Genomic DNA, 24,073 nt, shown 5'->3' with positions numbered 1-24,073 from the left:
TGTGCTCTCTTTGACCATGTCAGCTCCATGCCATTGCCTGGCCCCAAAGGCCAACATACCTGCTCTTGACGACAAATATCTCTCAGATGATCCCGCCCATCCAGCAAATTTGATTTGTGAGCTTTGTCGTTTGTTTTACGACAATAATTGGGTGACGGGAACAGGCGGTGGAATCTCCATTCGTGATGTCAAAGGTGAAAACCCAAATCTTGTATACATTGCACCTTCAGGGATCCAAAAGGAACGGTTACAGCCCTGGGAAATGTTTGTCGTGGACTTGAATGGAGAAAAACTCTTGCGGACTCCAAACGAATGTCCACAAGAACTCACAAAACTGTACAAGTATAAGCCAAGTGCTTGTACCCCTTTATTCATGAGCTGCTACACTATGCGTGAAGCCGGTGCATGTATCCATACCCATTCACAAAGTGCCGTGATGTGTACCTTATTGTGGGGTGATAAAGTTGAATTTGAAATTTCTCATATTGAACAAATCAAGGCATTGCCCCAACTCAAGCTTAACGAGTCCACCAGCAAGATTGAAAAAGTGGGAAGTATGCAATATTATGACAAGTTGGTGATCCCCATCATAGAAAATACTCCTCATGAGGAAGATTTGACAGACAGTCTTCAAGAAGCCATTAGAAACTACCCTGGAACAACCGCCGTATTGGTACGCAGACACGGTATATATGTGTGGGGTGAAGATGTATGGAAAGCAAAGGTCTATAATGAGGCACTCGACTATTTGTTGGAGCTTGCAGTGAAGATGAAAACTGCCGGTATGGACACTGTCAGAAAGTAGGCCAATGTATAGTGCAATAAACTCTGTCTTCAATGCCTGTTAAGTAACCGTTCTTGTTCTTCTAATGCAATTTTGGGTAGCTTCCCCTTTAACAGTTCACTTGATAAATTCTTATAATGGGTTTTTTGTTCCTTTTAGCGTACCTTTCATTTTTGTAAAATCAACATCACCACTGGTCTCTCCTATACATACCACGTTTCCACCTCTCATAAAGTAAACGCCCAACGGTATAGCTTGGTTCTCCTCATCTTCCTCTTCGTATATTATATGTTCATAACATGACGAGAGGATGATATTTGTGGAATTATCAAACCCTTCAAGAATCCCTTCAAACAATCGAGCATCAGTGGTGATTACTCTCACAGATTCTGCGTTAGTATGGCAATTGAAGTAGCCTAGATGCATTACTTACTGTTAAGAAACTCTTTTAGGCTGGACATTGTGAGTTCACGAAGACAATTTCGCACGAGATGAGAATCAAACGGAGCCACGCGTTATGCCCAGATGCACCATACCACAACCGAATTAGGAAAGGAAGGATATAGCACTTGGGCCCCAACTTCAGAAAGAACTTATATCAGTCCTTTTTATTCACTAGTTGTCTCTTGTCTGAATCACTCAAATTCATCTTGAGCAGTATATTTACTTGAATTCTATCATGAGCAATTTGCATTTATAAAGTACACACCAGTAGCCCTTGAGCAACCTTATGGCAAACACTCGCAGAAATCGAAAAATTCAATTAGATTAAGCGTTCTCGATTTCGTGGCATCGGCATCTTTTATAGCTCCGACTTTTGCAACCATGGCTGCAAACGCGGTCTATAAAAGGGTGCCCCCTCCCCTCAAAAATTCTAACCCATGAGTACCGGTGCACCAGATGGAAATGAATCGATTGATTTTGCTGCTGCTGAATCCACACTAGTTGATGAAAACACTTCGGGGTCTCCTACTCAACGTTGTACATCCCTTCCACATTCACAACTATTTGGTTCTAATCAATCGTCTGAAAGCCGTTGCAAGGATTTTTGGGCTCATATCGGGTACAAAACTGAGCCGCCAGGAACGTTGCTTAAATGGGCTGCTCAGCTAGAATTGGAATCTGGTTCGTTACATGAAATGATTGCGACATTGACCAAGTCAGTGGCGACTAATCAGGATGCTGTCGGCAGATGTGACCAGACCATGCGCAAGTTGGCCCTTATGGTAGAGACGGAGTTTCAGCGTATTTCTAGCCTTGTTGAGGAAACGAGAAGATTGGTGGAATTGAAACTGTCGCCGTCAACTGCCAATGAGTCGCAAAAATTGGCGGATTGTGTTGCACATAGGTTATTGGAAGATCAAGTGTTTGGCGATGATGAAAAGTCCATCAAATTCGATCGGCTAGAAAGAGGTATTGTTCATCAAAGTCGGGGCATCAACGATATCAAGCGCCAGCTCGATCTGATTCATCGCCGATTGACGCAATTGGAGTCGAACGGTGCTGCTACTGATGAGGAGGAAATGTTTGTCGAGCCATCTCCTATAAATAGAAGGCGTACAATAGCCTCCACCGAGATTCAGCAGGAGAGTTTGAGCAAGCTTAGTCGTTCAAGAAAGATGTCTCTCTACTAGGGTGGATTGAATGTACGGCATACAATAACCGTTTTCCATCACGGGGTTGCTGCATGCGGCGTTTTCGAAGCCTTCGCGCTCACTTTCCATTTACGCCTTTCGGTGCATATGTAAAAGTAAATCTCGGATGGCATTCTACATGCAGAATGACTCATCTGTTCAAATTGCCTTACTGCGATCCAGAAACGCCCCATGAAATACTTGCTGCTGAGATGACGAAAATCATTAATTCAACTTAGATTTTCCAAAACATATTACCAGATGAGGGCCGAAAAGAAAGAGGAGCCTTCGGTAGCCAGAGAAAATGAACTAAGTGCATCATCATCTATTGAAAAACTGGGACTATGGACTTCTTTCAAAGACTCCTTCAAACCAGCCATCAAAACCGAAACCTTAACACATGAGATTGCAGTGGATGAAGAAGAACTAACGGATGTACAGAGAGCGGCCTTGAAGGCTAGCAACTCTCAGTTGTCTCGTAGTTTGAAGTCTCGCCATTTACAGATGATTGCAATAGGTTCCTCTATAGGTACAGGACTATTTGTGGGATCCGGATCAGCATTGAGAACTGGTGGAAGTGCCGGGTTGATCATTGCCTGGACGTTAATCCTGACAGGAGTTTATGCCACAATCCAGGGCCTTGGAGAATTATCAGTTACTCTTCCAGTCAGTGGTGGATTCAATCTTTACGCTACCAGATTCATAGAACCTGCTGTTGGTTTTGCAGTGGGATGGAACTATTTCATGCAGTTTTTTGTGCTCGTTCCTCTTGAGCTAGTGGCTGCATCATTAACTATCAAATACTGGAACTCCACTCTCAACCCCGATATATTTGTGGCAATATTCTTCGTGGCTGTGGTATTTGTAACTCTCTTAGGTGTGAAGGGCTATGGTGAGGCCGAGTTTATATTTTCCATGGTAAAGGTCATTGCTATTATAGGTTTCATCATTCTAGGAATAGTCTTGATTTGCGGTGGAGGACCATCTCATGAGTTTATTGGAGGAAAAAATTGGAGGGAACCGGGCCCATTTGCAAATGGCTTCAAAGGAGTATGTTCCGTCTTTGTCACCGCTGCCTTTTCATTCGGTGGTACCGAAATGGTTGGATTAACGGCTGCAGAAACTCCAAACCCAAGAAAAACTTTACCAAAGGCTATTAAGCAAGTTTTTTGGAGAATATGTTTGTTCTATCTTGTGTCCTTAACCATTGTTGCATGTTTGGTATCTTACGACGATGACAGATTGCTCGGAGATTCTTCAGTAGATGCCACGGCTTCTCCATTTGTCATTGCAGTAGTAAACGGTGGAATCAAGGGATTGCCCAGTGTTATCAATGTGGTGATTTTGATTGCAGTTATTTCAGTGGGTAACTCTTCAGTTTATGCTACTTCGAGATCCCTCAATTCGCTCGCAGAGCAAGGAATGGCTCCCAAATGGACAGGCTACATTGACAGAGCCGGACGGCCTCTCGTAGCAATTGCCATCACCGATACATTTGCATTATTCGCTTTCATCGCTGCATCTGACAAACAAGAAGAAGCCTTCAACTGGCTCTTAGCTCTCTCTGGTATCAGTTCGATTGCAACTTGGATTTCCATCAACGTTTGTCACATACGGTTCAGAAATGCTCTCAGTTACCAAGGAAGAAGCACCGATGAATTGCCATATGTTTCACAGGCCGGAAGGTGGGGTTCCTACTACGGGTTGACTCTAAATGTGTTGGTTTTGGTTGCTCAGTTCTGGATAGCATTATTTCCATTGGGAGGGAAGCCAAGCGCATACGACTTCTTCTTGTCTTACTTGGGACTTCCAGTCATTTTGGTGTCTTGGTTATTCTACAAAGTTTGGAAGAGACAATGGCGGTTGTACATTCCAATTGAGGAATTAGATATCGACACCGGTCGTGTTCACATTGATGCCGATTTGATAAGACAAGAAAAGGAGGAAGAACGAGAACAGCTATCAAAGAGAGCATTCTATTACCGGATATATAAATTCTGGTGCTAATCTAATATTCATCGCATTGTATCAAGTTACGTTCGCTGTCTATCTCGATTCGAAGATTGTTTCCCGGTTCCAAGCAACCTATAGCACAAACTTTATCGTAATAAATTTCGTACATCGGCATGTACCGATCCACAAATTTGAGTACGGCGCTATCGGACATGCCAGTCCCTCCATTCTTGATCAAAGCATGTTCCTGCTGAAGTCTCCAGTTGTAAACGTTTTTTATAGAGTCTGTAGCGAGCAAGACAAAGTAGTCAAAAAACGACCATATTTTTTCATATTCCTTGAGCTTGACATTCAAGTCAGAAAAGTTGTGGAATGGGTGTTTAGGAAGCAAACTGGAGGAGTAATTTGCAGTCATATACTTGAGTAAAAGTTGGTGTTCGTCCAATGAACAAAAACCATTGAACCAACCTTCAAATATGATTATATCTACCGGTTTCCGAATTACCGTCCATTGATCTTCAGGAAACTGGTCTCCTTCACCATTGAAGGCCGCCTTGTTATACCGTGGAACTTTGAGCTCTGGGAATGGTTTTTTATAGTTGGTAAAAAGATGTTCAAAAATGTTCACTGCCAAGTCAATGTCGTGAGTTCCTGGCAAGCCTCGACCTTGCAACATGCGATTTTCATGCAATGGAATGCTATTAGCTTTGGTTAACTCTAGCTGCTTTGAATGGCTCAAGTATAAATCATCCATCAGAAATTGAAGAATGGTAAGTTTCGGATATTTGGTACAAAGTTCCGAGTATACGTATTCTGCCATGTATGATTTACCGGACCCTTGCGGGCCACTTATTCCACAGACGAATGGTTTAGTAGCAAAGTCATAGGCATCAATTCTTTTTGAGAGGTACAGAACAGTAGTTGCAACCGACATTCGGAGTTTGTGGGGTAGTGAAAAATTGCGCGAAGATAAGTCTATTTCGAAGAAAGTTAAGTCCTATTTATACATAGCACTGAGCCTCCAAATTGCCGTTTGTAGCATTTCATATGTCAGTTGTCAATTGTAGCTTTACACAGATGTTATTTGCTTTCTCTTATATTCTTCCTCTTTGTCTATCTACAAAGCCTTTATCTCCTTCAACTTCGAAATCAACTCGTCCACACTTTCCACTCTCACACCAGCTTGACGCGCTGGTGGCTCCTCTACCTTCAAAGTCTCCACCCGCTTCGTGAGATCTACGTCAAAGTCAGATGCTTTCAACTTTTCCAATGGCTTCTTCTTGGCCTTCATTATATTGGGCAATGACGCATACCGTGGTTCATTCAAACGCAAATCGGTGGTTATAACCATAGGAAGCTTCGCACGAAGGGTTCCAGAACCTCCATCAATCTCACGGGTAACAGTAACAGAATCTCCTTCGACTTGAACCTTGGAAGCATTTGTGGCCTGAGGCCAATCCAAAAGCCCAGATAATATTTGACCGGTTTGGTTGGCATCATCGTCAATGGCCTGCTTACCCAAAATCACAAGGTTAGAGTTCTGCTTTTCTACCATTTTCTTGAGAATCTTGGCTACTGCAAGTGGCTCGACTTCATCGTCCCCGACGTCAACCAAAGTAGTGGAGTCTGCTCCCTTGGCCAATGCTGTACGCAACACATCCTGTGCCTTGGTAGGGCCTATAGACACCGCATGGATGTGATCAACAAGGTCTTTGTTATTTTCACGAAGTCTTAAAGATTCTTCCAATGCAATATCACAAAATGGATTCATGCTGAATTTGACACCCTTGGTCTCTACACCGGTGCCAGCCTTGTTTATACGCGGCTTGATGGCGAAGTCAATCACCCTCTTGATGGGAACTAGAATCCGAAGCTTAGAAGACATTGGCACAACTCGACTTGGTATTGCGACCGAAACCGGCGTTGACTCAACGGCGATATACAGGACGACTGTATACAACCCGTCTTCGATGCCATTTGCAGCCGTTTTACGATATACCACGACGAGTGGCTTTCATCTTTTCGATACGAGCTTTCAATTGGGAAGTGATTTCCGCCGCATGGCTCCAACTATCATCGTTTGTGCTGAAGTCCAATTCTCTGGGTGGAGGAATATTGGTGGTATCGGTGACTTTTTGCGGGCTGCGAAATCGCTGTGGAGATGGAACTGGTGGTGTATCGTTTTCACCGTCGATAGAAAGGCGGTGAACACGAGTACTCAACTCACCGCTGGTGAGTCTGGTGTTGAGTGGATACGGCGATACTGGCGAGTGAGAAAAATGCAGCTGTGTCGAAGTCTGTTGCAATCTCATCATTTCTACCGTTTGATCGAGATCTCTGATTTTGAGTTTGGCTGTCTCGAGATCGCTATTTAAACGAATTATTTGCGAGTCTTTTTGCTTGAGTAGAAGTGCCGCATTCTCGGAGTCTCTGGTAGCGCTTTGCTTTTGCTGGCGAAGAATTTCTAGTTGTTGAGAGAGTTGATCTTTTTCCAAAGAAAGACGTTCTTGCGAATGAACAAGCAGCACTTTTTCCTTTGCCCACAGCTCTTTCTCTTTGCGTAGTTTTTCGAGTTCTTCTCGATCCTTTTGAGAGAAAGAAGCTTCACGAGAGAGTTCTGGCACCACCGAGTCCAACTTAGGAATAGAGGCAGAAGGAAGTGGCCGCGAAGCAAATCCTCTGCCGTAAAGATTAGGCTTTTCTTCACGTTTAGCTGGCGAAGTTGCTCCTCTCTTTGAAGGTATAGACAGACGAGGACCTCCAGGAAGTGCAAGCTTGCGAGTGCTATCAGAACTGGTAATATCTCTAGTGTTCAACAGAGACCGTTGTGGCTGATTTGGAGGTGGTTGATTCTTGGTGGGTACGGCTGTAGGTTTGAGATTCACTTGCACAGTTTCGTAGACCTTCATCACCTTTGCCTTTCTGTTATCATCCACCTTTTCCAAGTATGGCTTTAGTGGGCGCTGGCCAGTCAATTTCATCAATGTACCAACCATTTGAGTAGCCGATTGACGTACTGGCTCTTGCGAATCAGCGAGTAACTTTTGTCCCACGCTCATGATGGTTGAGACTTCCGATTCTTGAACGGGCTCTTTTGTCGATAATAAGCAACGACAAAGATAATTTGTCGAAGAAATTTTCACAAGTGGAACTTTACTGTTCATTCCAGAAATACAGGCACTCAAGACATCTGATAAGGAAGAAAATTGAATAATGGTGTCTAGAGCAGTATTCAATGCTTCTGAGACACTGGCCTTACGTTCCTTGGTACGCTCAACTAGCTGATCAAGGACCATCAGTCTGTACTTCAGAAAGCCCTCACGGAGACCTTTTGCCAAATATTCCACACAGTTCGCTGCAAGCTGCACCACAATGATGTTTGAATCCTTTAGACATTTGGACAATACACGGACAAAATCAGTGTAGTCGTCCGAGGGTTCCAATCTGGCTGTTTTTTCAAGTATGGTGTGCACTTCATCCAAGATTTCTTTGCGTTCTTTCCACTGAGAAGACTGGATCTGTTGATAAAAGTTGGAAGGAAACTTGGAAAGTACTTCCACAGGCGGGATGACATCGAATGCATCAAAAGCGTCATCCATGTTTATATCATCGTTACCTTTGTCATCTTCTTGATGTGGTTCATTCGCCGTATTGGCATTAGTTTCCTCTTTTTGTTGCTGTTCCAATTGCTGTTTTCTAGTCAATCTTTTCTGCGTGGTGGTTCTTTCAGCATTATCAAACGCTTTTGTCAAGTCTTTCTGTTGCACTGGTTTGAGATCTGAAAATATCATAGTAGAAACAGCATCGCCAAGCCATTGGTACAAGACAACACACAACTTTGTAGCTTCAGCTCTAACATTGCGGTCAGCATGGGCAAATAATTTGGGTATAAACGGCACAATTGGTTTAGGCAGTACTACTACACATCCAAAGGAATCCACGATACTAGTAACGGCATTTACACTAGCAGCAACTAGTTTTGGGAGTTTAGCCGACGTAAAAGCGAGGACATCCTCTACCACATCATCTATATCAGAGCTTTTCCCTGCCAACTCCACCATAAAAATTAAGCAATCAATTGTCTTTGCTTTGGTGCCTGCTCTAGAAGATGAAAGACCCTTTTCTCCCAACGCAGAAACAACCCCAGCACTCCTAAGCCTTGGTATAGTTTGCGATGAGGCACCGTGCTGGAGATATGTGGAAAAACAGCCGATAGCAGCCTCCTGGGCCACCACATTGGCGTCTGTGATGATTGTTTTGATCAAATCAAAATTGGAAAAAATATCAAAGGAAGAAGAGTCCTGGGCAAATTGAGTGGCCAACTCGTCATACGCTTGGAGACGAACCTTCCACACGCTATGGACTAGCCTTTCCTCCAAGGGAAGGTGGGAGTATTCTTCCATGTTTGTAAACAGTCGCGGTGCGAAGAAATAGTGAGAGAGAGTAAATAGTGAGAGAGTGAGAAGATAATGAGAAAGAGAGTAGAAAAAAATTAGAAACATGAAGAGAGCAGAAAAGAGAGTTAGAAAAAAATTGGAAAAGAGAATTAGAAAGATATGAAGAAAAGGTTTCCCAGTACTAGCCTGTGTTGTGTATTACGAATCCTCGTCGTCATCTATGCTCATTGCTACTCGATATTGTTAGCGTACTTGGCCTTGATCTCGTCAAATGGCTTCAATTGAAACCCCCAGTCTTCCTCTCCGTCTCTCACTTCATAGTATTTTTGAATGTTGACACCATGGTATGGGTGGTGAGCCAAATTGAACCATGGGAAAATGGCCATGGTGGTGAATGAAAACTGCGAGTTTCGGTTGGCAATATCCTTGAGTCTGTCATCAAGAACGGATTTGTTTTCATGGTAGGGCAATTTCTCCTGCGACAACAACTTTTTGATCTCATAACGGTCTCTTTTAACTTCGGCACTGTTCTCACTCCATCCTAAGAATCGTTTACTGGATCTCACATATGCCAAGTAAAATCCACCTATACATCCCAAGAGTCCGGCGGCTCTCAAGGCACCTCCTGGCACTTTTCCTGGCACTTTGAACGCACCTGCAGCAGGCTCCAATTTTTCCCAAGCTTGCAAAGCCAATGGAAACCCGACAGTTGTAGCAGCCCATAAACCGTAATCCGAGGTTCTGAAGTACGAGACCACTCTCAGGAAATGTGGATCGATGTCAATCAACTCATAGTCGGAATGGGGAGGATTTGCTCTCACCGGAGCGTTGTTTTGATGGTACGACATGGAGCTTGTAGTTGATAATTTGTAAAATTTGATTGGCGCGGAGTCAGCGTGGTGTACGGATGTAAATGGACTGAAAGCAGAATTGAGCTAATGGACAATGAAGTCAACGAAGTCAATTGAGTCAATTAAGTCAAATGTAGTCAATAGAATAGTATTGAAGTCGAGGTAGCATTGAGGAAGGGAATCAAAAGTTTGATTGTTAATTTTAAAAACGAGGACTCATTGAAACTAGATTTCATTTTTCACTTTTTACTGCTTTTCATTTCACTCCTAACTGTTATAAAAGCATAGCCCCAATAAAGTCACCACTCACTACTATTTCTCCGTTATTCTCCCTCTCCTGTTTCCCGCCTTTTCTTATCCACTGGTTATCAACACATCCGTGCACCAGGTATACCGTCCTTATGTCTATTCAATTACCGGAAGCTGATACCGAGGCCAATGTCCCCCCGGTGTCGCCACAGCCATCCATATTTACAAGGGTGATCAACAGTGTTCGGATATATGGAATTCCTGCTTTGAACTTTATTATAATCACAATTCTAGCTACATTTCTTCTCAAATTGACATTCAAATATTCGGAATTATATGTGAAAAATTCCCTTATCACGATAATTGTCACAAATTTGGTGCTTTACGGCATCTCGGAAACATTGGCTCAGTCTCTTTTGAGCTATAATAGATCGGCGGCTCCATTAAGTTTCCTGGCAAGTGAATCATGGATGTACACCGTCAACTCCAATGGGGGGTATTTGTACCGTTCTAACCAACCAGCTAATGATGAGCCGGAATTGAACGACGAGGATCATCTAGAGCGGTTTATGGACTATATTCAAGGATATAGCGACGAATTGACTCCAAATCCTCAAATCGATGTCAATCAGCTTCCTAATAATTCCTACTTTGAATTTGGTAGACTTGCTGGTTTTATGTGCTGGGGCTTTATAATGGCATTTGCTCAATGCCTATGGTACAAATTCTTACAGATCTACGCCACGGATCCCAAATTCATTGAGGTTCTTCGCAAGGTACTTACAGACCAGCTATGCTATTCACCTATCTCGCTCTTTTGTTTCTTCACATACGGAACCATGGTGTTGGAAAGTGGAACCTGGGACGACACAAGAGCAAAACTCCGCCAGATCTACTTGCCCACATTGATCGTCAATTATACCGTATGGTTTCCCGTGCAATTCTTCAACTTTCTTGTGGTACCCCGGAGTCTCCAAGTACCATTTTCGTCGTCAATCTCTGTGCTTTGGAACTGCTACTTGTCAATGCGGAACTCGCAAACATAAAGTTCACACATATATGCTGTTGGACTCGCTTCGCCTTACGGCCTTGGCAACGTTTTTGGAATATTCGGCTCCAAAATTCATAGCGCTACCGATGACATAACTCACGTCCGCCAAGGCATCTGCATCGACTCGTTCATAGCCGGATTGTCCCTCAGCATTGACTACAAGACACAAGACGTCAGAAGTACAGCGGTTGACAGCTGCAGCTATTCCAGTAACAAAATGTGGAGGCTGCAATTCTGGCACCTCGCTCGCCGAAGCATGTTTCTGAGACTCTAGTTTGGCAATGGTATGACCGTAAAATGAACCTGGAGCAATAGTGATCCAGGATTTGGCAGGTATATGTTCAACTATTGCCCGAGCCAAGACATTGTATGCAATTGGGTTCTCTGAAGGTGGTACGGTAACGGAAACCCAAGATTCTCCACCAATTATGGGAATTTCAATGCTTTTATACTTGTCTTGATTGTGAGAATGGGACATCGCCGCATACAATTGTTCATCTTCGTCGTAATCTTCAGGAGCATTCGGCACAGAAGCGTGGTACTTGATACTTATTTTTCCCACGGTTGATCCTGGGGCTTTTTGGGCAAGAATTGATACCGCTGCTGGAACTAGGAGAGCATGGGCAACATGTTCGCCATCGAAATCAACAAAAACTTCCGGAATTAAAGGCGTTTCATCACTTTCGTCATCCAAAAAGTGACGAGGGGCTGGAAGTTCGTTCCACGGTTTAAACTGGGTTAGTATTCTCAAAAGCAGTTGCTTTTGGGTCACTTACTAGCATAGGTCAATGAACAGCCAAAGGAAGATCGCACTCTAATGTGCGGGTGCACGGGCCTGAACTCTAGCATGGTGCGAAGTAAAAGAATGGTTCCACTCCACATTGGTCCATGTTTAGAACCAGTTTAAATCTTTTAAAAGGTTCCAGGGCCTACCATTCGGTCCAGCATCCCTCCAGGATCATAAGCACTAAAGGTATTGACGCGGTAGTGCTTAAGCAAGCCATTACACACATCCCCAAATATGGGTTTGATTCTCTATGTATCACCCAGGCTATAAGAGAGCTAGAGTATCCCGACTCGCTCGTTCTGGCGCTTACCAGCTCTGCCAGCGGCGACTCGCTCGAGTTCCAGCTTGTCAAATACTGGTTCCAATCGCAACGACAAAAACTTAACGACTCCGTTGTGGAACCATCCAACGAATTTCATCAAATTAGCAACGAGTACGAAAGAACCATGTTTTTGCTCAAACAGCGACTTCTGTACAACGAGCCCGTAGCACACCATTTAGGCGGAGCTTTGGCTCAACTAGTAACCCCATATAATGTCCAAACATCTATGGGAGAGCTTCATGCTTTGGCTGATGATATTGCATTTTTTGCTGGAGACGAATCGAATGATTTTGCATGGTACACCAAAAGATTTGGTATTTCTACCATCTACGTGGGTGCTGAGTTGTTTATGATGCAAGATTCTTCTTCAAATTTCAAAGCAACTTATAACTTTGTAGATGGTAAGGTGGATGAGCTTCGCAACTTGGGTGCGGGATACAACAATGTTGAACAGTGGACATTGTTCAATGCTGTCAGCTTGGTCAATTTGATCAAGAGTCAGTTGACGAGGGGATAAAGTGTATTTAGAATGGAAATCTGAGAGTAAATTTAAGTAACCTGAAAACTGAAAACCTGAAAAATTCAATAGCATGAGAAATCGACTGGATATGAACATTTTCATCATTTTTCTTCTGCTTGTCCTTTTAGCGTTTCACTCTTACTTCTGTTATCCATTCCTTTATTCGCTACATCTTCTATATTTATGCTTTTCCCTGTCGAAGAGCCACCAACTTTTCCCTCGCCGTTTCTATATTTTTCTGTTCGCTTTCTATCTTGGTCTCCACCCTTTGGATCTCGCCTTCAATAAACTCAATTCGCTTATTAACGTTCAATTTAGCCTCGTCATACTGCTGTGGTAACAAGACCGGTCCTGTCAATTTGTATATTTTCGAGTCTTTATTCAAGTGTTCAAACTCTGCAAGAACAATCTTGTTTTCCTGGTACTGAGTCTCGAGCTGTGAACGAGCACTCATGAGCTCATTCAACAGGTTCTGGGCATTGCTGAACTCTAGGGAGAGTTTTTCAAATGCTTCTTTGTCCATCAGAGAAAAGTTGCGAATCGAATAATTTGTGAGTAGCGAATAATTAATGCCTTGAAATTATTAAACAAATCCCATGAATTATTAAAACAAATCCTAAAAGCATGGTAGAAAGAAGAGAGAATCTAGTGAAAGAGGAAAGATGAATCATATATCTCTAGTGCCCAATTTCCATCTAATCTGGAAATATACTGTTATCGTTATCCACCACAATCTCCGTCACATGAACCTTGTATCTTTGGCCTGAAGAGCCCCCGTAATGGCCATCGTCTTCCACTTCGTCGTACTCGTCTAGATTCTCGTCAGAGTCTTCGTCGCTTTCATCTTCAACCGTATCCATGAAAACATCGTCATCTTCATCGTCGTTTTCGTTGTGGTCCATTCTACTGTAACTAGTAACAAAAACCGGTCGACAACTATCGTACGATGTGTGTCTTCTCCGCGGATCCATACCTTGCTGCTGCAGTGAATTTGTTTTAGTTGAACGTTTTTGGTCGCTAAAACTAGCAGCCCGGAGTCGTCGTTCTCTAGCGGCCGCCTGCAGCTGCTGGTATGGAGAGGCAAACAAATCCTGGTTGAAAATGAACCCTTGTGCCTCCTTGAGAGATATAATGCTGTGGTTTCCTCCCCCCATGAAATTGGGGGTTTCATAGATGGAAATGTCTTCGCTTTGAATCATGGTGGGGGATAAGAATGAGCTTCTTCTCAGCCATGGAGAAGCGAATGGAGAAGCAGATGGCGACTTGGGGATGTCCTGGGCCATGGCAAACTGGAAAGCTCAACGGATAAGGATCAAGATGGATCAAAAAGGATGAATGGATAAATAGAGCACCACTCAATAAACTCCAATGTTAGCGATAATCAAAGAACAGATTTGTCCAGTAATTAAGAGTTTGGCCAGCTTATTATACCAGCTTTCTCACTAAGCACCAATATACCAACTAACCACCAATATAAGAGCAGCAATTCTCGTACTTTGTTCTCCTTTTCGGATCTTCAACTAGCAATCTGAACCGCCACCCAAACTAACTATTATTGGGAGACAGACCAGGTACTAAGATTTGACGCAAGGTAAGGTTTCAGCAATATTCGTAAGTTTCAGAAATAGCCAAGTGTGGAGTCGTACTATTCGTTATCGCTCGCTGCGGCAAGTCACATGAAGGACATAGTATGCAGTATTGATCCGGTCTTGAAACCCCGCCAATTCTAACAGAATCAAGAACAGAATCAAATCTAGTAAAGTTAGGTTTTCTTAGGAATTAATAGCTAAAGACATAAAATATAATGAAGTTGATTCCGATGACAGATAAACACATATTTATAACCGAAAAAAGTGAAACTTAGGGATTTGTGGAAAGAGTCCAATTTCACTCGAGGCTACAAAGGTTGTTGAAAATATTCCAGATTAGAATAAAGATAATTTTAGTATTCCTTTTGAGGCTTCAATAAGTGGCGTCCTTTTTGGTACAAGTGGCTTTCTTATTTCAGCCTCGGGTCAACTCCATCGGGCAACATCTTCATTCAATCCATGATAGGTCGTATTATCTAAGCTGCTCGATTGCAAGGTGTTCGGGTGGAGACATCTTTTATTTTCAACAAAAGGGCCAATATTATTTACAGTACAGGGAACATGTCAAATCAAGTCGAATGAATGTAATTTTATAGCCTTGAGATGTCATTGTTGGAAGGTTTTGTTATGCCGATATCGGTCGATGAAATTCCTCAAAGTAGCCCGTGGGCCAAGGCCTTCTTGTCTACTTGACAGGTGTCATACGATGGCTTTGAAAGCAAGCCCCGTGTAACCACTGTCATTTAATTATACATCCGAGTAACCGGGCATATTCGATTATAATCCCGCTCTCATTAACTATAAATACAAGTTAACGATAGCGGATTTCATCAGTATTTCTGAATCACCTAAAGCCATTCGTGATGTTACGTAATCTAGTCAAGATTACAATTTTATTGAACCTAGTTATCATGACAAGCTGTGCTGAATTATCAACTGAACAACTCAAAGCTTATTTATACTTAACAGGAAAAATTAGCTATTCAACAGTTGATAATCAAACCACTCATTATATCCAACACTATGGACTCAATCACGTTAATGAGTCATTAGGTACTTTTAACCCTATCAGTGACGAAATTGAGACACGATTTCCCGATTCACAAATTCTTGAAAAACTCAAAGAACTTGGCTTAACACCTAATGCCACCTGTGATTATATTGGTATGTTCTCTGCATTTCGCGAGAGTGACAACCCCAAGTACCAAAATAGAACACTAGACTTAGATAAAGCTAGAGAACTATCACTTGACCGTGAATTTATGGGAAATAAAGCTTATCTAGACCGAATTAATGAAGATAAGCGCAATGGTATACGGTATGTTACCGGCGACGACGAAGACCCTAGCTACGGACCGGTCAATATGGGAGCCATTAAAAATGAGAGCCAGTTGTTATCAAAGAAATCATATGATTGTTGCGATGTATTTGATTGTGATGATGATACACAATGTCGCTATATGAGTACCTCTAGCCGCAAGTGCTCTTGCCATACTGACAGGTTGGGAGACGATTGTAATTGGGATTCATATATCCTCCAACCTCATATTGGAGTGATTCAAATATGGCATTGCAAACATTGAGCTGGACTCAGTGTATTACAAGCTAGTCAACATAATTCGTTATTCATATACAAGAAATAAATATATACGGTCTATGCAGCTGTTCGGCTCTGCCATCTTCGCTGTTGCAAATTGTTCATAACATGGGCCAATCCCATACGAGTATTACTCAAATTTGCTGTAAACCGTTTTTTGCTCCAATCTTCAATTTTCTTTTTGAAGCCAATGAAATTGGATGAGAACTTCACCTTACCCCCTACCTTTGTAGTATTGGCAGATGTAGCAGTATAATGCAAATATTCTTCTACCCGGATGAATTTCTGGTGGTCGATATTGGAATTGTAAGTTTTCATAACCAGGTTTTTAGGATCAATAATGATCTTCTCGACAATCCAGGAGTCCAACAGAGTACCCAAGAACGGCTTGATAAAATTAGGGAGTCTTCCGGTTTTCACAGCCACCCGGGTGAGCCGTAATTTCCCGTCTTTATCAATTTCTTGCAGCAATGTATCACTTGAAAGCACATGCTTGGCATATGGATTTGGGTACCGGTTGAGGTATGCCAAAGTAGCCGTGGCAAAGTCGTGATTGTACTCGTTTTCCGTTTCAAAGAACTGAACCATAGTGTTAGTAAGAAGAAACGAGAATAGTGAAAAATTGGTGCGTTTGTGCAGGAAAAAGCGTTGAGAACAAGGTGTAGGAGAACACCAGCAAAATTGAAATCAAAATTGAAATCAAGAATTAAAATCAAAAATAGAAAAAGATCCCAAAGAAACGGCGATACCGCATGGAATAACCATAGCCCATCTTTTCTGTTCAAATTTTTCGTTCATTTTCCTCGCTTGTAATTACCCTGAACATTATGGAGGCCCGGCAGAACAACACCAAAAACGCCGAACGAAAACAAAAATGCCTTATTACTGCATAGCAGCCCAGACATAGTGGTTAAATGGCGCAGCTGCACTGTCGGTGGGTGTGGGGCAGAAAAACAAATTGCGGAGACTTCAAATTATATTCTCAATTTGCAACCACCATGACTGAGAAGAAAGATACCTCCACTAATCTGGGATTGATTGTAGATGTTGTCGAGGCGGATTCCTGGACTAGCTATGAAACATCTCGCTGGGCTCGGTTCAAAGACTCTTTTCAACGCCAGGACCCCAATGATGTTCAGATGGACAAAGCTATTAGCAAAAGACATTTGCGGCTTATAGCCATGTCTACCGGATTGGGAACTGGATTATTGGTTGCTGCTGGAGACAAATTACGAACGGCTGGTCCACTTTTCTTGTTGATTGCCTATGCCATTGTCGGGTACTTGATGTTGGTGCCCACCATGTATTCTGTTAGTGAATTATCGGTGGCATATAATGAAATTTCTGGAGGTTTCAATGGATATTATCGGAAATTTATGGACGAAAGTATGGCGTTTGCACTTGGATGGAACTATTGTATTCAATGGATGACGGTTATTTCGTTGGAATTGGTGACGGCTGCAATGACCATCAAATTTTGGAACACTTCTATCAACCCGGATGTATGGGTAGTGATCTTTTTGGTGGTGGTGGTGTTGATAAATCTTTGTGGAGCTCGTGGATATGGAGAAGCCGAGTTCGTTATGAACCTGTGCAAAGTTCTAATGTTGTCTGGGTTTGTCATTTTCGGCATAATTATCGACGTTGGTGGTGGACCCAATGGATTTGTTGGAGGAAAATATTGGAGAGAACCGGGAGCATATACCAATTTCAAAGGTTTATGTACGGTTTTTGTCACCTCAGCGTTTTCCCTTGGTGGAACCGAGTTCATTTCACTCTCAGCTGCCGAGCAGACAAATCCCCAGCAGGCAATTCCAGCAGCATGTAAACTTGTGTTTTACCGAATCACCATTCTTTTCATGGGATCGTTGGCAATGGTGGGACTTCTTGTTCCATATACTTCTGACCGCTTAATGGGAAGTGGTGGAGATGCCACTCACGCCTCGCCATATGTCATAGCCGCAGAAATGCATGGAGTTAAAGTTCTTCCTCATATTATCAATGCGGTGATTTTGGTATCGGTGACATCTGTTGCAACTGCTGGAATGTACTCTTCCACTCGTTTATTGCAATCTTTGGCAGAACAGGGATACGCTCCTAAGTACCTCGATTACATTGACAAATCAGGAAGACCTTTAAGATGTTGGTTGGTGACTGTTGCTTCGTCTATCTTTTCTTTCATTGCAACATACCACAAGGAAGAAACCGTCTTCAATTGGCTTTTATCCATTTCTGCTTTGAGTTTCATATTCGTTTGGCTCTCTATAAGTGTGTGCCATCTTCGGTTTAGAGCTGCTCTCAAGTATAATAATATACCGTTGGAATCGTTGGCCTACGTTTCTCCAACAGGTATAATTGGTTCATGGGTATCGGTTATAATCAACTCATTGATCTTGGTATGCCAATTCTGGGTCGCCCTCTTCCCTGCTGGAGCCTCAAAACCTGACGCTAACTCATTTTTCCAAAATTATCTTGGTGCTATTGTGTTATTGGTATTTTATATCGGACACAAGCTCTGGACCAGAAACTGGAAACTATACATTAAGGTTCAGGATATAAACATCGACGAAGACAGAACCATTCCCGATCACGACATCCTTGAAATCGAGGCACTAGAAGCCAATCAACGCTACAAAATGGCTCCCTGGTGGAAAAAGATGTTGATTGTGCTTTTTGACTAGCCGCATGTCACGTGATGCGAGACCCTTTAAAAGTCTCAAAACTGCAAAATTTATATCAATCATATATTTGTTTAAATCGATTTATATCCATTATCCACTCTATCCATATCCATTCACATTATTTTGGCTCTACTCTCGTACCGCGTCCTACGAACGCGCTACTCGTATTTTTCCGATATGTGCGCGAGTTACACAAAACCAGGTCCGACATCGCATTTCGGACTTATCGGTCGGCTGTATATATAGCGCAGATTCCACATTTTAACAACACGTAAAATGGTACAAACAAGTGGAGCCACCACCAAACTTGCTCAGCACGAAGTTGTGCCTGCGCCCACTGATATGGGTGCTTTGGCTAACCGTATCAATAAGGAAACTCGTACTTTACACAATAAAATCGACAAGATGATGACTCTCAAATTGGCACTTGCGTTAAGAGATCCTAAGATATATCGTCAAGGATTACAAAGTTTTTATCATGTTTTCGCCACGATTGAACGTTGTTTGAAAGAACAGATCAATGCTAATAACGAATGGTCGGATATGTTGAATGAGATCTGGAAACCAGAGATCGCCAGAACAGAAAAATGTGAGCAGGATCTCATGTTTTACTATGATGATAACCGGGAAAAGTTTGAAAAACCAATGATGTCGGAGCAAATTGATTTTGTAAACCACATCGTCAAGTCTTCTAATGATAAACCATACTTGTTACTTGCATATTTGCATGTTATGTATTTGGCGTTATTTGCTGGCGGACGTATTATGAGATCTTCAATATCAAGAGCTACTGGGTTGTTCCCACAAAAGAATGGATTGAAGCACGAAGAAATTGTCAAGTTGGGCACAAATTTCTTCACTTTTGATGTTGCTGATGAGAATTTGTTGAGATTGGTCTACAAGCGTGATTATGAATTATTGACGAGATCGGGATTGACAGAAGAACAAAAGTTGGAAGTTATCGAGGAGTCCAAGTATATCTTTGAGCAAAACGGCAAATGTGTTTCTGAACTTGAAAGACACAATTTGGTGAGACTTTCTCGCAAGTGGTCTTATATAGCTGCGACCAAGGGTTCCTATGTGTTGATGGCACTTTTGGTTTTAGCTGTGTTGTATTACGTTCGTCGACTTGTGGTGCATGCTTTTTTCTAGAGATGATTATGACTGATGAGGAACCATATAATAACTACTGAATTGACGATAAATGGTTTGGCAACTAATGGTCTCGCATCCTTGTTCTTTGTATAACTGGAGGTCTCTTTTTTGTACTATTCTATTACTCTTCCTCCTCCTCTTCCTGTGGGACATACGAACTATTGACCCCATTGGGATGATCAGCTCGCCAGTTTTCTACCCAAGCTGCAATTCTCTCCACATTCTCCTCCATTTCTTCCACACTATCTGACCGCAATTCAATCACTATTTCAGGAATGTAGCTGTCGCGTGCTTCCTGCAAAATCACTTGCATGATTTCACAGTCCAAATTCTCTTGAATCTTGTTATCTTTGTATCCACGCTTGGTTAAGCGTTGGTGCAATATGGAGTTGTCTGTTCTCAAAACAACCACCAAGTCTATAAGTCTTTCAGGAAACACTTCACAGCAGTGCCAGTCCACTACTATACCACCTTTTTCCATATCTGGCTCCAAAGAGTCTAAAAGCTTATCCTCATCGACGACCCAAGTGTCGAGATTTTCATCATATTCTTCAAGACATTTCCGCTCCTTGGCCAAGTCACTTATATTGAAGTGCTGGTACGGTTCGCCTAGCTGGTCCTTCAAGCTCTCGGCATGTGAGGTTTTGCCGCATCCAGGGGTTCCTGTGATGATAATATTGGGGTATAAACGGTGCATGAAGAGATGAGCGATGCTGCGAATATATGGAGTGCATAGAGAGCAAGAGTGGAGAAGAAGAATATGGTAATTTAATGAAAAATTCAATGGAAAATGAGATTAAGTTCTGTTTTGTTGTTCTGTCTTATTACCTGAAATTGGCGATCTACTCCCTTTCACTATTTTTGTAATTTTTTTTTGTTTTCTGTTCCTCTTCTTTTCTTCTGTTTCTCTATTCTTTTTCCTGCACACACCCCGCGCCGAATCTTCAACTGGTCAAGTCACAGACTCAAATTCACACTCCAACCACTCCCATATAGCCCCTCCTGGCCTCATGACGCCGACCAGCCCAGACGATATGGAAAAGTTTGGCCTCCGTGGCCTAGCTTCACTTGCAAAAATGGAACAAAACGAGAAAACAACCTTCGCAATAGGACAAGATGTCAACTTGTTGGGACTAGATTTATCGAGCGACTCTCAAATACTAGTCAATATGGCTTCGCCGTGGGCCGAAACATCGAGGTCGGACGTAGAACCAGCATTCTCCATTCCTGAGTCGATTCGAGCGGAAAATGTCCATCCTCCACCTGAACCTTGTGATCTCAAAATCCTGTCATTTTCCGACGAAACCTTGTTCTACATCTTTTACATGAAGCCCAGAGATACATTACAAGAGTACGCAGCCCGAGAATTGGTGGCACGAAACTGGCGTTACCATAAAGATATTCAGGTGTGGCTCACCAAAGACAGCAATGTAGAACCAGTGCTCATTAGTCAAGATGTGGAAAAGGGGGTATATATATTCTTTGATCCTCACAACTGGGAAAAGATCAAAAAGGAGTTTTTGCTCCATTATTCGTCGGTTCAGGCGTAATTATTCCTTTTGGTAGCTCACCTTGTCTACCTTCACTTCGTCATTTAAATATGTATAAATGTACACGGTACACCCCGACTCGCGCACATCAAGAAGACAGAAAGAAGGCACCGACGACGAGAGCTCCTCGGTAAGATACGAGCCATTGTCCGCGATTTTGTGATCCTCTTCCGATTTTTCCTCGACTTCACTTTCTTCTTTCTCTTTTTCCTCTTTTTCTTCTTCTTTTTCTTCTTTTTCCTCCTCTTCTTTTTCCTCTTTCTCTTCTTGCTCCTCCTCCGGCCAGTCAAACGAAAATGCCCCCGTTATACTACCCGGATTTATGAAAAATTTCCCGTCCAAAGTGTACGCCTCGACTTTGTGAGTTCCTCCCCAAATCAAGATGTCAACGTCCAATTCACGAGCCAATGTCAGCAAGGAAAGTGGGTCGTTTCTGGGCACGATCTGGTACCCATTGGTGAACCCTATCTTCAAATTATCATGAGAAACTATTTGGACTTGTGGGACGGTTTGGTTCTTTTGCATTATAGAAGACTCCACATCGTCAGATAATCGAGTCAATTGCTGGCTCAAGATGTTTTCATCGTCAAACTCACCCTTTACAAGATGAAAAGCCGGGCTAAGGTCGTGTAGAAATTGCAATGAAGACCACGAATTGGTCAAGTTTCCCAAACATAATACCTTGGATAGTTTGCTGTTTGTAGGTTTGGAGGTGGGATTGGGACAGAGGAGTTTGCGAAACTTGTCGGGGATGTCAACAGCACGGTCAGGAATGTACAAGTCACCAGCTGCCAAAATTAACATGATATTACAACAACTAATCTAGAAAGTTGAAATGTGCGGTTATCTAGTGCACCCGTCACACCCATAGTAAGGATACTTTCCAGTATCCTCTATAAATAAGCTCTAGTGGTCGGACATAATCTTCTGCAACACCTGTGGGTAATTGCGGAACACCTCGTCGAACCGGTCTCTGTTTGTCATTTGGAAAACTTCTGGGTCTTTGGGCCAAAGCCACGAAAAATGTAGAAACCCCAGACTCAATCACGGTAAGAGCAATACGGGTAATTTGACCGGAAATCAAGAAAGCAAAAGCTATCACAGGAGCATAATATTGACCATCCGAGTTGTAGCCTGGCTTGGTGAGTCTCAAGTAGAGGTAGGACAATAATGCACAGACATATCCTGCAAACATAGACCAGATATTCAATGAGGTGTTGATGAAACAGTCGTTTATCAAGGCGTCCATACCCTTGAACCGAATCAAATCAAAGGTGTCTTTAGCGGACCGAATGTAGTTCTTACCGTACAAGGCAACGTAACAGTAGGCATAATGGTTGAAGTAGCGTACGAGCCACTCCAAAAGGCCAATGATGAAGTCTAAAATTAAGAACCCACAACCGGCGCAAACATCGCCCTGGCCAAAAGCGTCATTCTTGAGTATTTGCACACCTGCCTTAAGCAATTGAATCAAAGAAACAATCAAAGACCCGAAACAAATCGACCCGAAACAGTAAGTCATGGCTCTCTTGAATGCACCCAATGCTGGGTGACGAGGTTCTCCTTGGTCTGAGTTGGCCAAGTAGTACCAAGTACCATAGACACCAGCAATGGTGACATGGATGACATTTCTGATCACCTCAGAGATGTAATAACCAGCAAAAATGACAAACACCAAGATTCCCACGAGCTTTGAATGGGAACATGAACCACCGCCGACGTTACAAGCCGAGTTCTGAGAATTAGGGTCGTACTTGACATAAGTGGAAACAATTACCACAGAAGGGTGGAAAACAACCCGGAAACAAGGATTCCAATAAGTGAGGTGATCAATGTCGATGGGTACCGCTTCATAACATCAATGGTGATCTCCAACACCGTGGCACTAAAGGGAATTCTACTTCTAGCTCTCCAGTAACAAAATGCCAGAAACAATGTGAACACCAAAAACACTATTGCCGCCGAGTAATAGTGCATAACAAAATAAAAAATACACGTCCCCAACCCCAAGATAATGTTCAATATCAAGCCGGAAGTAATAAAAAATCTTGGTGCCATACGAGCAAACACAATCACCAATGCTGACAATACCACACCTACAACTACCACAAAACCAAACAAAATGACTGTATTTGTGTTGAGGGTGAAGTCATTTGTCGAATTGTAGATGGAACTTCCTTGTAAACCATAAGTTTTCTTTAAAGCATTTAAAGTGATACCAGCAACAGCGATGAATCCAGCCACTACAGCCCAAAAAAATAACGCAAAGGGCCAATCATTGAAACGAGGTTTCTCTACCTTGAATGATTGATCGAACAGCTGGTCAGGCACAGGTTTCTCGTAGTCCTGTTTTTGGTTTTCTATGTCTCTAACTGGTGGACCTGTCATAACAAAGAAGAAAAATTAGCAGCAACTGAAACGCACGGCTTGTGATTACGTCAGGGAAATTGCAACTATAATCGGAGCAAAAACATTCTGCAGGGAAGAAACCAGAATGCAGGACATTTTTCACTGTGGAGCATCAGCCCCTAAAAGTGACCCCGCAACATTTGGCGGGGAGAATAAGATTGAGAGGAGAAGAAATAAGATGGGAGCAAGACATATATGAACGATTGCTATGTGAACGAATATCAAAGTGGTCAAAAGCTCTGACTAACTTCATATTGAACATAGGTTATTCTCATATATTCTCATGGACTCCGACGAACTTTGACCCTGACCTAATCAGCTCCGTTTTCCGCACCATTTTCTTGCGAAGAGGGGAGCGATAAGATTCGCACTCCGGTGCAGCCGCGGTTTTGTGTTACCACCTTGCAGGTGCAGAAAGTCAGTAGTATAAATTCACCGCCCCCTCGCTTTTTTTTCTTCCATTGTGATCTGTTATATTGTCAAGGCTGGCCTACAATTTTATAACGATTCCTCATCACTGATTTCCATTTGCCACCTACGGCCC

At 42.6% G+C, this 24,073-nt stretch overlaps 22 protein-coding genes across 22 annotated transcripts; 9 read left to right on the top strand and 13 right to left on the bottom strand. All coding sequences in view use genetic code 12, as the record gives it.

The window, feature by feature from the left end:
• Positions 1-16: 16 nt before the first annotated feature.
• On the top strand, positions 17-805 carry PGUG_02860 (methylthioribulose 1-phosphate dehydratase; the record flags this gene model as incomplete). The annotated part of the gene is made up of 1 exon (XM_001485081.1): positions 17-805. One exon carries the CDS (start codon positions 17-19, stop codon positions 803-805), a length of 789 nt encoding a protein of 262 aa, XP_001485131.2.
• A 111-nt stretch (positions 806-916) lies between these two features.
• PGUG_02859 (U4/U6-U5 snRNP complex subunit) lies at positions 917-1,210 on the bottom strand (the record flags this gene model as incomplete). Its single annotated transcript, XM_001485080.1, has 1 exon — positions 917-1,210. One exon carries the CDS (start codon positions 1,208-1,210, stop codon positions 917-919), a length of 294 nt encoding a protein of 97 aa, XP_001485130.1.
• A 455-nt stretch (positions 1,211-1,665) lies between these two features.
• On the top strand, positions 1,666-2,418 carry PGUG_02858 (uncharacterized protein; the record flags this gene model as incomplete). The annotated part of the gene is made up of 1 exon (XM_001485079.1): positions 1,666-2,418. One exon carries the CDS (start codon positions 1,666-1,668, stop codon positions 2,416-2,418), a length of 753 nt encoding a protein of 250 aa, XP_001485129.2.
• A 261-nt stretch (positions 2,419-2,679) lies between these two features.
• Positions 2,680-4,425, top strand: GAP1 (Gap1p; the record flags this gene model as incomplete). The annotated part of the gene is made up of 1 exon (XM_001485078.1): positions 2,680-4,425. The coding sequence occupies one exon, from the start codon at positions 2,680-2,682 to the stop codon at positions 4,423-4,425; it is 1,746 nt and encodes a 581-aa protein (XP_001485128.2).
• Position 4,426: 1 nt separating this feature from the next.
• Positions 4,427-5,305, bottom strand: PGUG_02856 (putative ATP-dependent kinase; the record flags this gene model as incomplete). Its single annotated transcript, XM_001485077.1, has 1 exon — positions 4,427-5,305. One exon carries the CDS (start codon positions 5,303-5,305, stop codon positions 4,427-4,429), a length of 879 nt encoding a protein of 292 aa, XP_001485127.2.
• A 183-nt stretch (positions 5,306-5,488) lies between these two features.
• Positions 5,489-6,256, bottom strand: PGUG_02855 (uncharacterized protein; the record flags this gene model as incomplete). The annotated part of the gene is made up of 1 exon (XM_001485076.1): positions 5,489-6,256. The coding sequence occupies one exon, from the start codon at positions 6,254-6,256 to the stop codon at positions 5,489-5,491; it is 768 nt and encodes a 255-aa protein (XP_001485126.1).
• Positions 6,257-6,359: 103 nt separating this feature from the next.
• Positions 6,360-8,873, bottom strand: PGUG_02854 (uncharacterized protein; the record flags this gene model as incomplete). The annotated part of the gene is made up of 1 exon (XM_001485075.1): positions 6,360-8,873. One exon carries the CDS (start codon positions 8,871-8,873, stop codon positions 6,360-6,362), a length of 2,514 nt encoding a protein of 837 aa, XP_001485125.2.
• A 125-nt stretch (positions 8,874-8,998) lies between these two features.
• NUO1 (Nuo1p) lies at positions 8,999-9,616 on the bottom strand (the record flags this gene model as incomplete). Its single annotated transcript, XM_001485074.1, has 1 exon — positions 8,999-9,616. The coding sequence occupies one exon, from the start codon at positions 9,614-9,616 to the stop codon at positions 8,999-9,001; it is 618 nt and encodes a 205-aa protein (XP_001485124.2).
• Positions 9,617-10,020: 404 nt separating this feature from the next.
• Positions 10,021-10,914, top strand: PGUG_02852 (uncharacterized protein; the record flags this gene model as incomplete). The annotated part of the gene is made up of 1 exon (XM_001485073.1): positions 10,021-10,914. One exon carries the CDS (start codon positions 10,021-10,023, stop codon positions 10,912-10,914), a length of 894 nt encoding a protein of 297 aa, XP_001485123.2.
• A 3-nt stretch (positions 10,915-10,917) lies between these two features.
• On the bottom strand, positions 10,918-11,397 carry PGUG_02851 (uncharacterized protein; the record flags this gene model as incomplete). Its single annotated transcript, XM_001485072.1, has 1 exon — positions 10,918-11,397. The coding sequence occupies one exon, from the start codon at positions 11,395-11,397 to the stop codon at positions 10,918-10,920; it is 480 nt and encodes a 159-aa protein (XP_001485122.1).
• Positions 11,398-11,807: 410 nt separating this feature from the next.
• On the top strand, positions 11,808-12,545 carry PGUG_02850 (ubiquinone biosynthesis protein; the record flags this gene model as incomplete). The annotated part of the gene is made up of 1 exon (XM_001485071.1): positions 11,808-12,545. The coding sequence occupies one exon, from the start codon at positions 11,808-11,810 to the stop codon at positions 12,543-12,545; it is 738 nt and encodes a 245-aa protein (XP_001485121.2).
• A 184-nt stretch (positions 12,546-12,729) lies between these two features.
• Positions 12,730-13,071, bottom strand: YKE2 (tubulin-binding prefolding complex subunit; the record flags this gene model as incomplete). The annotated part of the gene is made up of 1 exon (XM_001485070.1): positions 12,730-13,071. One exon carries the CDS (start codon positions 13,069-13,071, stop codon positions 12,730-12,732), a length of 342 nt encoding a protein of 113 aa, XP_001485120.2.
• Positions 13,072-13,243: 172 nt separating this feature from the next.
• Positions 13,244-13,831, bottom strand: PGUG_02848 (uncharacterized protein; the record flags this gene model as incomplete). The annotated part of the gene is made up of 1 exon (XM_001485069.1): positions 13,244-13,831. The coding sequence occupies one exon, from the start codon at positions 13,829-13,831 to the stop codon at positions 13,244-13,246; it is 588 nt and encodes a 195-aa protein (XP_001485119.2).
• A 1,169-nt stretch (positions 13,832-15,000) lies between these two features.
• On the top strand, positions 15,001-15,720 carry PGUG_02847 (uncharacterized protein; the record flags this gene model as incomplete). Its single annotated transcript, XM_001485068.1, has 1 exon — positions 15,001-15,720. One exon carries the CDS (start codon positions 15,001-15,003, stop codon positions 15,718-15,720), a length of 720 nt encoding a protein of 239 aa, XP_001485118.1.
• A 71-nt stretch (positions 15,721-15,791) lies between these two features.
• On the bottom strand, positions 15,792-16,322 carry PGUG_02846 (uncharacterized protein; the record flags this gene model as incomplete). Its single annotated transcript, XM_001485067.1, has 1 exon — positions 15,792-16,322. The coding sequence occupies one exon, from the start codon at positions 16,320-16,322 to the stop codon at positions 15,792-15,794; it is 531 nt and encodes a 176-aa protein (XP_001485117.2).
• Positions 16,323-16,648: 326 nt separating this feature from the next.
• Positions 16,649-18,415, top strand: PGUG_02845 (uncharacterized protein; the record flags this gene model as incomplete). Its single annotated transcript, XM_001485066.1, has 1 exon — positions 16,649-18,415. One exon carries the CDS (start codon positions 16,649-16,651, stop codon positions 18,413-18,415), a length of 1,767 nt encoding a protein of 588 aa, XP_001485116.2.
• A 276-nt stretch (positions 18,416-18,691) lies between these two features.
• Positions 18,692-19,567, top strand: HMX1 (Hmx1p; the record flags this gene model as incomplete). The annotated part of the gene is made up of 1 exon (XM_001485065.1): positions 18,692-19,567. One exon carries the CDS (start codon positions 18,692-18,694, stop codon positions 19,565-19,567), a length of 876 nt encoding a protein of 291 aa, XP_001485115.1.
• A 124-nt stretch (positions 19,568-19,691) lies between these two features.
• On the bottom strand, positions 19,692-20,267 carry HBR1 (nucleoside-triphosphatase; the record flags this gene model as incomplete). The annotated part of the gene is made up of 1 exon (XM_001485064.1): positions 19,692-20,267. One exon carries the CDS (start codon positions 20,265-20,267, stop codon positions 19,692-19,694), a length of 576 nt encoding a protein of 191 aa, XP_001485114.1.
• Positions 20,268-20,580: 313 nt separating this feature from the next.
• Positions 20,581-21,120, top strand: PGUG_02842 (CCR4-NOT core subunit; the record flags this gene model as incomplete). Its single annotated transcript, XM_001485063.1, has 1 exon — positions 20,581-21,120. One exon carries the CDS (start codon positions 20,581-20,583, stop codon positions 21,118-21,120), a length of 540 nt encoding a protein of 179 aa, XP_001485113.2.
• On the bottom strand, positions 21,121-21,924 carry PGUG_02841 (retromer subunit; the record flags this gene model as incomplete). Its single annotated transcript, XM_001485062.1, has 1 exon — positions 21,121-21,924. One exon carries the CDS (start codon positions 21,922-21,924, stop codon positions 21,121-21,123), a length of 804 nt encoding a protein of 267 aa, XP_001485112.2.
• A 55-nt stretch (positions 21,925-21,979) lies between these two features.
• On the bottom strand, positions 21,980-22,642 carry PGUG_02840 (choline transporter-like family protein; the record flags this gene model as incomplete). The annotated part of the gene is made up of 1 exon (XM_001485061.1): positions 21,980-22,642. The coding sequence occupies one exon, from the start codon at positions 22,640-22,642 to the stop codon at positions 21,980-21,982; it is 663 nt and encodes a 220-aa protein (XP_001485111.1).
• A 251-nt stretch (positions 22,643-22,893) lies between these two features.
• Positions 22,894-23,508, bottom strand: PGUG_02839 (uncharacterized protein; the record flags this gene model as incomplete). The annotated part of the gene is made up of 1 exon (XM_001485060.1): positions 22,894-23,508. One exon carries the CDS (start codon positions 23,506-23,508, stop codon positions 22,894-22,896), a length of 615 nt encoding a protein of 204 aa, XP_001485110.2.
• Positions 23,509-24,073: the final 565 nt, after the last annotated feature.

This window comes from Meyerozyma guilliermondii, genomic scaffold (assembly GCF_000149425.1).
Source record: "Meyerozyma guilliermondii ATCC 6260 scaffold_3 genomic scaffold, whole genome shotgun sequence".
NCBI lineage: Eukaryota > Fungi > Ascomycota > Pichiomycetes > Serinales > Debaryomycetaceae > Meyerozyma > Meyerozyma guilliermondii.
This window is presented reverse-complemented; position numbering and strand designations above follow the sequence as displayed.